General features: G+C 37.0%; 1 protein-coding gene across 1 annotated transcript in view; it reads left to right on the forward strand.

Moving 5' to 3' along the window:
- The window catches only part of CDH6 (cadherin 6), a 127,840-nt gene that overhangs the window by 95,168 nt on the left and 19,924 nt on the right, over window positions 1-12,748 (forward strand). The window contains exons 3-6 of the mRNA XM_033111185.1: window positions 2,862-3,156; window positions 6,208-6,327; window positions 8,379-8,546; window positions 10,828-11,015. Of these exons, the coding sequence (XP_032967076.1) occupies window positions 2,862-3,156; window positions 6,208-6,327; window positions 8,379-8,546; window positions 10,828-11,015 (771 nt within the window). The remainder of the gene's footprint in view (window positions 1-2,861; window positions 3,157-6,207; window positions 6,328-8,378; window positions 8,547-10,827; window positions 11,016-12,748) is intronic.

Consider the following 12,748-nt stretch of genomic DNA (forward strand, 5'->3'; position numbering starts at 1 on the left):
ATTGAGATAGGCAGAGCAATCCCCGTTCAGCCTCTTAGTTGGTATCCCCACTGCCCTTTCATATCATCTCGGGTGTTTGTTCTATAACTCATCAAAATGTTCTCTCCTGACAGCTAAAAATAAGTTTCTGATTACTTCTACCTGAATAAATCTTGTGACCAGATGTGGTATTCACCTACTAAGTGTGCAACAATTACATATTGAGAGTGATGAAAGAACAGGCCAAGGGGAATCTATAATCTATTGGAATGCAGAATATAATAAATCACATGGAAAAACAGCAATTGCCACCTGGTAGAATACCAGCTTTTGATAACAGATTTTACCTTAGAGATGCCATGTGTTTGCAAAATTGGGTTTTCAAAGTCCTCTCAACAAAGTTCTCAAAGTCAAAAGAAGAACAAAAACATCTTATTATGAATTCAGAGCTAATAACAGTAACAAGATCTTAACTTTGGAAGGCGCTTTATAATTTATAAAACACATATCATGCTTTTATCACGTGTACGTGGCGATTAATGTAGTACCTGTATACAGCCCCTAACTAGATCTTGACGGCTTTGTCCAGTAGCTCTTTTCATCCTCATTCTACTGATAAGGATCCTGGCCCAGGGCGGTTAACTGGCTGCTACGATACTATAGTTGGGGAGTGAAAAAGAATGAGCAAGGCCTACACTTAGGACTCAGGGTGTGGTGCTCCCCCACGCTGTGCTAAGCTGCTAACCGTGGCTGCCCTACAGCCAGGACCCAATGGGCACAATGTTGGTTTCGTTACTCAGGAGTTAATGAAATAGCTTTTTAAGAGCTCTCTTCAGTCATTAGAATTTGACGGTGGAGAGTTAAACTTTCCCCAGTGGCTCTTTCTGTGTAATCATGGTTTCAGCGTCTCCTTAGCACATCATCACATTACACAAATCATGGAGTCCTCTTCGTTTTACATTTCTTACGGCATTTGTCTTACTTCTAAGCAATTTCCTCCCCATTTGCATTTATCTTCTATGATTTCTGTCAAATTGCTTTCAAGGCTACTAATTGTTTGAATAATATTCTCTTCCTCAAACTCTGCCATTAACCGGCATTAGCTGTGTGGCATTGGACACAGTTTCCCGATCTCTAAAAACAAGGACATTGCACTGAATCATCTAGAAGGCCTCTTCTCCCACTCAAATTCTAATCATCTGACTCTTTCACATGAGCTGTGTAATTTGGGAAACACTACATAAACCGGAACTTTGGTTTCCTTGACTCTGCAATGATGGATTCAATGAACTCATGTTTCCCAAAGTGTGTTTCTTGGAAAACTGTTATGGGGAATATCAATATGAATCACACCCAAAAAGGATTCTTTACACAAGAGAGTTCGGGAAACTAAATTAAATAAAGTCAAGTACAATTCTGAACTATAGGCACTCACGGTCTTTCATATTAATTGGGACTTCCGAGACAGAGGAAGAATATGAAGTATTTCGCAAATTTATTGGACTACGGAACCGTTTTTTCTTAGCATTTTGTATAAATGATATTCCAGGCGATATACTTTTAGAAAGGCTGGGTTACATTATTTTAAAGTTCCTTTTTGTCCTGAAATCCTATTTTCAAATGTGTTTATTGATACCACTCCAAGCATTCCATGCAGTATTAATCAAGAGTGCGCAGAGTTAGTCTACCTGCTGCTATTGTTGCCATAACTGTTGGACCCTGGCCCATACTCTGTTCAGACAGAAATAAGGTAGAGATTAACAGCCATCCCACTGAAATGAATCTGTCTGTATGCAGCTGATACTTACAATTTAGGATTAAAAATAGTTCTCCTCAATAAAAAGCACTTTTTGAAAAATTGAGAATTGGGTTACACTGGAAGACCTCTGAGATACTGCCTGCACTTTTGCTGAAGTGGGGAAGAGGGAACAGAGGAAAGAGCCGGAAGTCAACACTGTGGAAGTAGTCTTTGGGATAGGCCATGGGGGCTCCTTTCCAAGTTAGGACCACTCTCTTCCTCTTCAGTGTTATCACATGCATTTCATGCAACACTCTGCCCGGACCCACTTCACTGACTGCCAATCATATCAGAGCCTCTGCCTGATTGCCTTCAGGAGCAGAAACCCATGCGTCATAAGGCAGCCTATTCAATTGTAGGCTCGCTCTTCTTTTTAGATGGTCCTTTCCTGTCGTAAGCTAAAATCTAAGTGTTAAATGTTCTTATTCCAAGGAACTTTGTAAATTACCTAGTCAGGGGGTTTTCAAGGCACTGTCCATGACAGCACATGAGATGTTTCTCTTCAAGTTGAATTTCATCAACCAATAAATAAATTTCACATCTATATTTGATTATAATCTCCAACATATGAGACTCAAAGAGACGGACCAGCTTACCAGTTTACCAAGATCGTAAAGTGTAGAAGCTGAACGTACCCAGGGCTCTCTGATTCAAAATCCTGAATCCTTTTCTCAGGAATATATTGCTTCTCTAGTGTGTCTGTGCACCTAAAAGCGAGGACGAGGGTAGATTAGTAGAATCTGAAAGCTGGAGTGAAAATAGTGAAAAGTTTCATTCCAGCCAGGCTGATATGTCCTTGAGCATCTTGTGTTTGCTCTGGCTTTTAGTTTTCCACTCTTCAAAGTCAGCGTTACTAAACTTTCTCCAATCTCTGCCCCAGTTCTGGACATTTCTAGATTATAAGGAAACATGTTCATTATGAATGGTATTTATTTTGAGGATCTAAGCAACAGTAAAAGAAGAAAACTTGCATCTATTAGAAGGGATTGAATGAAAGGTAACATAGCATGCATGCATCGGGAAGACACAGTTTAGAATCACATGCTTGACTTTTGCTTTCTTTAATTTTTTTTCCCTATACTAGTTACATTCAGACCAGGATAGAGGAGATGGATCACTTAAATATATCCTTTCAGGAGATGGAGCAGGAGATCTCTTCATTATCAATGAAAACACAGGGGATATACAGGCCACCAAGAAGCTGGACAGGGAAGAAAAACCCGTTTACATCCTTCGAGCTCAAGCTATAAACAGAAGGACAGGGAGACCTGTGGAGCCGGAGTCTGAATTCATTATCAAGATCCATGACATCAACGACAATGAACCAATATTCACCAAGGAAGTTTACACAGCCACTGTTCCTGAAATGTCTGATGTCGGTGAGTGAGATGTGATTTCAACCATATAATATTTCTCCTCTAGTCCATCAATTGAATGAAGAATCCTATGAGTGAAATTTACTGAGTTGAATAAAGTTAGATACCAAATTCTGAAACTATCATATTTCAAACAATGTACTTATGTCCTTTTTGTAAGTGTCCCCATGTTTCCCAATATTATTCTAGTCTCATCTTATTATTTTCAAGAAAACAGCATTTCCTCTAAAGATGAGGGTATGAAAAGTGGCAGAGTGAGACTGGGAGAAAGAAAAAGAGACCATCCCATCTACTTCCTCTCCCAGTCTAAATTCCTACTCTTTCTTGGGCTGAAAAAACAGAAGCCTTCTCTATTTCTCTTAGCCCAGACTGTAATGAGGTCCAGGTAAGGATCTCCCCACTGGAAAAGAAAAGCCTGGATTCACAGTCCAGACGAAAGAGTAATGACACTTGCTTTAAGTAACTGTAGATTTGGAGAAGAGACTCAAAGAAAATTTATTTTTAATCCATACACAATATACAGAGGATGTCTAGGGGAATATATCCTTTACTAATTGGTGGAAATTAAAAGACTTTCATGACATTAAATGGAGAATTAACACTTTGTGTACAATTCGACAACCAATTTTAAAGTGAATATGTGTCTATACTTAATTTGACTTTTGCTTCCAAATTAGATAGGGAAAAGGTAAAAAGAACTTAAACTAAGAAAAATTCTTGCTGACATCACTCTTAGCCATATTAATCCACTTCATGGGAGACAATGACAAATTTTAAACCACTTGTATAAGGGTTTAAACCACTTGTATAAGGGTTATTTTCATTTTCACTCAGTGTCAAATTCAAAAGAGCTAACATAATAAAAATGTTTCCATAATTCTGGGAGTCACATATCAGAGCTGTTTCAGTTCACAGTTCCAAGACTTTGAAAATATCTAATCCATGGACATAATTGTAAAACATCTAAATTTTTCTTGCAAAAAAAAAAAACAAAAAACAATTGCTCATCTCATTACTTGAAGCCACTTTGTTTTGTTAAAAAAAAAAAAAAAAAAAAAATCCAGACCAAGCAAAGAGGAGGATTAGAATTCTTTTAAGAGGAAGATTCGTTAAGAATAATATTTATCTACTAGGTGGTAAAACGCAGATAGAATTAATAAAGGATATTCATCAGCACCACCCAGGGCAACCATACGAGCATGAACAAGTTGTCACTATACAACTGGAGTGGGTGCCATTCACTTTTGAAGCCATTATAGAATTAAATACGTATTACAAATATTTGGGGGTAGCTGACAGAAATATATTTTGGAAAAAAGGAAGGCATTTTTTCTGATTTGCACATAGGCATAGTTAGGCTGACATTCATCATGATCATAAATTCACATTTCATTACTCTGATAGATAAAGGCATCTTAAAGAAACTATATAAAGCAACAACCGCAGACTGATGTAAATGAACTTTGGTGTCAAACAGACCTGAGTTCAAAGTTATCTCTACCAATAAGCAGCAGTGTGGCCTTGGGTCAAAGACTTGACTTCTCTGACCCTCCAGTTGCCTATCTATAAAAACTAAATAATAAACGTCAACTTGTAAGGGTTCTCATGAGGACAAAAGGAGAAAACAAGGGCAGAGCCCCCAGTACAACAGCTAGAACTAACAGGTGCTCAAAACATCCAGACAATCGTCTTCTAAAAGCTACCGAATTTTGTACTGTTGTCCAATAAGAACGTGTTGGTTGAGTCCTACCATTAGCTCTCATTCTAAAATCATACGATGGTCTCCTTCTTCCTAACTCCCTCACTAAAGTAAAAGGGTATGTGCTCGATCTCATGCACCAACATGCCACATCGCAGCATCCAACCTTAACACAGTACAATATATTTGCTCAATAAATGGAACTGGTTAGATATTACAAAAGCAATGCAAAAAATCGAATATTCCAAAAATGTAACTTCCATGCTCTGTTCATAGACAGGAGAACTCTAGTAATATGCTTACTGTTTATCTAATCTGAACACCAAAAGTCAGCCATAAAATGATCTTAGAGGGTCGTACCCTTTTTGGAAGTCACAGACCCCTTTGAGCATCAGATAAAAATCTATGGAACTTCTCATCAGTGAAATATACATGCAGGCACATACATAAAAATTTGTATGGAATTTTATGGCAGTCAGGGGTACTTAGAAGGTTATTTGGTGACTATGGTCCCTAAAATGAGAGTGCTGATCTAAAACATCATAGACTTCATTGTAATTTAATTACAATCATTTTTTGATATTATAAATTCCAAATGTGTACCCTCTGTTGTTTCAATTAATCTTTTATTTAATCCAAAACTACCTCATTTAAAGTTCCAGGCTTTTCAACCTTTTAGAATTATCAAATAGATGTATCATTTAGGATGCTTTTCTGTGCAAGTCACAGAAAACCCAATACAAACTAGTTATAAACAACAGAAGTACTTATCAGTCACATTACTTAAGTCCAAAAGTGAAATGGGCTTTAGACATGGTTTGATTTGGGTTCTGGCTATTGTTCTGTAATTTTCTGTCCTATTCAGCTTTGTCCTCTGGCTGCCATCCCCAAGGTCATTCAACAGCTGTGGCATCTGCAGGCACATTACAGTCCAGGGGAAAGAACACCTTTGACACAGCATTTCCAGTAAAATCATGAGTGGGCCCCTGCTTGAACAATCCCTAAACTAATCCCTGTGGACAAAGTCATGCAAGATTCGGGTTGACTTGAGCCTGGATAACTTGAAAGAAGCACCATAGCAAGAATCCAATCAAACCCCACCTTTGGAGATGAACTGAAATCAGTTCCACCATACTGCCCTTTAACTTACTCCTTACAGGTTTTATAAACGGTGGTCACGTTCCTCCAGATTGAGGAATCAGGAGCTTTTTAACCTAGCGTACTATGGAAGTTTCCCACTCCTTTGCCATGACAGTTCTGTACAAAAGTGAGATCACGCTTTCTCTTTGTGTGCGTGCACCAAGGATCAGTAATGGGACCTTAATTTATTTTCACTTCATGTTCTGTCATTGCAGGCACATTTGTTGTCCAAGTCACTGCAACTGACGCTGACGATCCGACATATGGGAACAGTGCTAAAGTTGTCTATAGCATCCTACAGGGGCAGCCCTATTTTTCAGTTGAATCAGAAACAGGTTAGAATTCCTTTTGGATCTTCTTTTTACAGTCTGTAATTTTAATTGATATGTTCAGCTGAGCTGGCACATTTTTTAATAAAAACATCAGGGTGATTGAATTTTCTTAAATTTATCTGCCAAATACCAGTGATATAAACAGAGCATCCGGATCATTTTAATCAAGAAATCTGACAATGGATCTTTCATCTACCATGTTTATAGATGGCACATTCAGGAAAATTGTACATTGATTTATTTTCTTCTTCCAATTTGGTATGAAGCTTAAAGACCAATCCCTTCTGATAGCCATTTTGGCTGTTAACAAATATTCCAATCCTTCTTTTTCTAGTTATTTGGTAGGACGGCATCTCTCTACTCTGCTCTGAAGTTAGATGTAGCCATAGGATTTTTTTGGGCCAATAAAATGTGGCAATGATGTGAGTCACTTCCAAGTGGAACGTTTAGACCTGGTGTACAATCCACCACGTTCCACGCCTCTTGCCACAGCGGTCAGGGATGGATACCAGTGCTGACTTGCATCTCCAGCCTGGAAATCAAAATGTTAGCATGACCATAGTTTCCTGCTGGCCTACTCAGAGCATGAGCAAAAACTGCAGTTGTATTAAGCTGCTGAGATTTTGCATTGTTTGTGTTCACCTCACTGTGTATCCTACCCTAACTGATACAGCCCTAATTAAGTGAATTGCCTCAATGGAATCTTTTTTTCAACATCTCATTTTTCTGCCCTTTCTCTACAAAATAGCATACTATCTGATGATGACTTTTTTAGTAAAGATCGTTTGTACTGTCTAACAAATTCCACACTTATTTTTGTTATAAGAGTTGAGTTCCTTTTATATATTTTTCAAGCATCCATTTTGTTAGTAGAAATAAAAACCTTCCTAGGTTACTACATCCGATTGGAAATTGATGTGTTAGCAGGTGCAATAAACTTGGAAAGAAGCCCAAGGACAAAGAAAATATTCAGTTTAAAAACAATGAGGATGAAAAAATTAGAATTATTCAACTTAAGGAATAATTATTCAACTAAAGGCTAAGGTAATCTCCTCTATTTAGAGAAGTACTATTATATCAAGAACAGAAAGCAGCTGCACTTGCCCTAAAGCCAGGATCATAGGAATTAAATTGACCTGTTCTTTGAGGAATTCTTGTTAAAAATAAAAAAATAAAAAAGATATTTTCAGCTTCATTAGTTGTTAAGCACCGGAATGCACTACCAGAGAGGGTTATAAAGCCTTCTCCAGTGATTTTTGAAAGAAAGTTGTTAATTTACATAATCCTACAAAGAGATTAGGCAAACTTTCAGAAGTTCTTCCAAATAATTATTTTATAACTACCTAACAATAAAGGTAAACTTAACCTAACTTATGAGTGTTGGTCACTACTGGGACCATTTGAACTAACGTTTCAGTTCAACTTTAGGAAAATTTAAATTCTCTAGGATCCTACAAGACGATAATTATGAGAGAACTGATGCTGTGTTTTTTCAAGACCATAGTTTTGTGGTTTAGAAAATTCTCAGAACATTCATTATGGTGTATATTTGCTGAGCAATTAGGCAATTCAGTAAATTGAAACTTAAGAGTCAATTCATGTACATATATGGTTTCCTAACAATTCCCTCATAAGACACCTAAATTGCCTTTTTCCAAGCAGCTTCAATAGTATATGACTGTGTCACATGGCAAGTAATACTTTGCTGTGTCATCTTATAACACTTAATATTCAACACTTACAGCCTCTACTCTTACAGAATTTGACTGACACTTTTTCTCATTCTCCCTGCATTATAGGTTTCTTTCTTTTGGTTCTTGTTGTTTTGTTTGTTTGTTTGTTTGTTTTTTGCTTTTTTTAATGTATCTCACTCCCCTATGTGGTTTTAATTTCCTTCAGTAGAAAGGCTACCTACCATCCTTTTTTTGTCACCCATGACATCCGCATATTATAGTCCATATTGTGGGTGACAATCTGTGTTTGTTTGCATACATAAATGATTCCATACAGTACTTTGTCACATCGCTTTCCACTGGTGAATTTTATATCCACAGGTATCATCAAGACAGCTCTGCTCAACATGGATCGAGAAAACAGGGAGCAGTACCAAGTGGTGATTCAAGCCAAGGACATGGGCGGCCAAATGGGGGGATTATCTGGGACCACCACAGTGAACATCACACTGACTGACGTCAACGACAACCCGCCCCGGTTTCCCCAGAGTAGGAGCATTTGATAGAATGACTTCCTGTAGTGCATTTTTGTAAAACTCTAACTTCAAGAATGATATTGAGTGTCCAGTATTGTTATTGTCAAAATTAGTGAACTTAGTAAGAACCGGCGCTTTTCATTAAAAATGAGTTGACAACGCTTACGCTCAGTAGAAATGAACATTGATGTTCCTGTATCGGTAATTAGCTGAGCGATTTCTGATACGGCGGTGATTGTAAAAGCAACATCATTGTTTATTGTTCCTTATTAAAAAGACAACCGCAGACATAAATTCGCTTGTGCAGAACACATGAATACAAGCATGCTGCTATTTGTTAAGAGAAATTTGACTTTATATATTCTGAATTGAATCAGCCATGTAATCTCTTTTAAATCCTTACGGAGTTTTGTAAGAGGAGGATTTATCATTTTACTGTTTCTAAAAATACATCTGTGGAAATAACTATGTACTTAATCCATCTGTACTCATAAATAGTTTTCTACATTGTGGTTAATTGAGATCCCAAAAGTCATCTCTAAAATCATTAACTCTCATGATGACAGAGGAAGGAAGAAGGAGGAAAAACAACATCGGTAAATGCCCACTTTGTATCAAGCAGTGCACTAGACCCTTTCAGATAGAGCACCTCAAGTGGGGACTGGTTTTAATGTAATTTTCTTCCAGGAACAAAATTTCTTTCTGACCATGATCTCCTAAGAAAATTACCCGAATCCTGTCTCCCAGGAGAAAATAGCTGCCCAAATATAAAATAAAAAACCCACTTATTCCATCATGGCATTTTTTTTAAAGCTGGTCCTCTAATAGTTGCTCCTTTTATAATGGAGATGCCCATGGATCAACAGGAAAGAGTTTTATTTTCATTACTTTTTTCAAGTAATTAGGCACAGTTGGCTAAATGAAAATACAGAATACTAGCTAACTAATTTCTGATTTAACTGGTAGGAGAAAGGTTTTAGGAACTCTACAATATCCCTCACAGAGGCCTGAAGTGAAAATATCAGGATTACCAACACTTTAACCTAAAAACCTCCTTTTCCGTATGGAAATGTCCTAGGGACGGATAACAAAAGGATTGGCCCCAGGCTGATGCCACGGGGACCTTACCTCACTCTGCTCTCTCCTTGAATAGCCTGTGATCATTAGTGAGTAATATATGGAGGCAAAGGGAGGGCAGAATATAGAAAGGGGTAGGAGACACCCCAAACGGAAGTTGAATACACCAGAAAAAAAACTTAGCCTGTTACCATTTTACCAAGGATGAGCCCAAAAGTTACTGGATTAATATTATTGTACTATATTCTAGTGGTGTCATAGTCTAAATTTTTTCCCAAAACAATTGTCATGAATATTGACAAAATGTACTGGGTAGAGAAAAATAAATTTTGTTTTACTAATTTATTTTTGGGGCCCTTAATATAATATATGCTAGCTTGGCAGATCTATTAGGTTGGTACAAAAGTTATTGTGGCTTTTGCAATTATTTTTAATCTTTTAAACCGCAATTACTTTTGCACCAACCTAATAAGTTGAAACTCACGTAGTAGCTTCCTTAAACTAATTTTGCAACATGAGGACATAAAAAAGGTGTATGTCTACGAATGCAGGTTTTTAAATTAGTAATATAAATTCAAGAATTGGAGAAATCTATGCATAGAATAAAATAATATAATAAAACTTAAAAGAAAAAAATTAGTCAAAAGGAAAAATAATCAGAGCTTTATGTTTGAATGTAATTATCTATATCCCTAACTGCAACTAGACCAGCTCCATGTATGAGTAAAAGAATGCCGACTAGGATACATTCTCCAAATTGCTATAATTTATTTTCACCTTCAGTCATTATTAGCAATGACAGAAAGAACTCTTTTAAAAACATACCTAGTAATTGGCTTAAAGTCACAATTCAGGTTAAATTCTTTTCTATTCTTTCTGCTAGATTACATTAACAGGAGGCTTTGAAACCTTCTGCACCCTCTTCTAACAGTTCAGTCTTTCTCACAATCACACCATAAACTTGGAAGCCTATTTACAGGACAAGAAAAGTGTTCTCCATTTGCAAAGAGACAGGTATGAAATAGAAGAAATGTTCTTAACAATCATGAAACTAAAGACATAAGGAGCCAGGGCACCATTAATTATTTTAAGGAAAGCACAAATCTGCCTGCATCCATGGTAATGTCTGAAAGAACTGCTAGAACATGGGTTTTGTTTCTGTTTTCATAGAGTATACTTAGTCCTCATTTGACGTCTATCTTTCTGGTGATTAACAGGTACATACCAGTTTAACACCCCAGAATCTTCTCCACCGGGTACACCAATTGGCAGAATCAAAGCCAGTGATGCCGACGTGGGAGAAAATGCTGCAATTGAGTACAGCATTACAGAGGGAGAAGGGCTGGACATGTTTGATGTCATCACTGACCAGGAAACCCAGGAAGGGATTATAACTGTCAAAAAGGTAATGCCATTTGTTAAATACCACATGAATGATCACATCTACGTTTCTCTCGTCCCCAAGTAACTGGGGACAATTACATCTCACATGAACATTCCTCTAGAGTCTCCTCTTAGTAATTATTTTTTAAAAACACCAACTCTGATTACTTTGAGATCTCCGTGGTTGGCTTTTAGAGGTCTTCAATAATCTCATGCATTCAGTAATACCATATTTTCAGTAAATTTTTATTAAGAACTTCCTAAATAAATAATATAAACACATGATATACGTAAAATAAATAATATAAATGATCAATAAATTTAAAAATGGTGCCAGACACTGTTCTAGATACTGGAGGTGCACCTCCAGTTCATTCAAAAAGATGGTCTCTGCTCTCATGGAACTTCCACTGTAGGGAGAAAAGAGACAAGGAAGCAAATACACCAACACATGTAACTACAAATTCTGATACATGGTTTGAAGGAAAAGAGTAAATACAAGCAATGACAACGATAATCTGAATTAGAAAGAGAGGAGACACAAAGACCACAGATTTCCTGCAAACTATTTAGCTCCATTTGGAATACAATAATAATTTTTTTTTTATATTCTGAATTCCTATTTCCCCCTATGTACTTATTCATTATTTTGGGACACAATAATAAATATTTTATATTCTGAATTCCTATTTTCCCCTATGTACTTCTTCATTATTTAACCCCCCAGAATTGTCTAGCACCACAGAGCAGTAAACAAAAGCGTGGCAAAAATTAAATACAAACTGTGTTTCAAAGCTAAAAATAATATTAATTTTGATTACTATTTTCACAGATTTCACTTTTATCATGCATAGTGTAATATTGTCTCTCTCCCTTAGCACACTGTTATATTTGCTGGTAAATATAAGCACAGGGAAATGTAAATAACAAGAAACATTTTTCCTCTTAACTTTGGATTACATGTCTTAATAACGGGAAACACAATAAAACATGTTTAACTGATACTCAGACCAGTGTTTTATACTATAATATAATTAGGAAGCCCATTAGTGTGCATTAACCTTCTTAATTTTTCTGGTACCTTATCAGATTCAAACTAAAATTTTGCCTAGCCGACTAAATCACATTCACTAACGTCTTGATTAATTGTGTTTCTAGTGAGCCTTGTCATATTATCATCTAAAACTAAAAGTCAGCAAGAAGGATTTGGGTTCACTATGTCTCCGGAAGCAGAGATACTTTTCCTAAAAACCTCTGACAACAATGATCATTAGTTTCTTTGGCAAGTCATTAGCCCCATGTCCTTATCAGGATAGCACTTGGAATATTTTATCACCTCATGCAAAATTTAAAAAAAAAAACATTTTTAATCAATTTTATCTGAATGCGGAAGAGGGACTCATGATGCAAGCCTGCGCTTCTCAATTCTGGCTGTACATCAGAACTACCAGGGAAGGTGTTCAAAGGTATAGATTCCCACCACAGCCCCACCACGGCCCCACCACACACACACACACACACACACACACACTTTAGTTTAATAATTCTGGGTGGGGACCAGATAGTGGCAAATTTTAAACACTCATTTGGTGTTCAGTTAAAGCCAGACGTGACAAAATCTGACCCGGAGAAATCTACCACATATTTGCCAATTTGTCCCTGCTTCCAATTTCCCTTTTGTGCCCGTTACCCATTGCACCCCTGCATCTATTTTCAATGCAACAGCAGGTATGGTGTGAGCCCACACTTTCACCA

The sequence above is a fragment of the Rhinolophus ferrumequinum genome, chromosome 7 (genome assembly GCF_004115265.2).
Source record: "Rhinolophus ferrumequinum isolate MPI-CBG mRhiFer1 chromosome 7, mRhiFer1_v1.p, whole genome shotgun sequence".
Taxonomy (NCBI): domain Eukaryota; kingdom Metazoa; phylum Chordata; class Mammalia; order Chiroptera; family Rhinolophidae; genus Rhinolophus; species Rhinolophus ferrumequinum.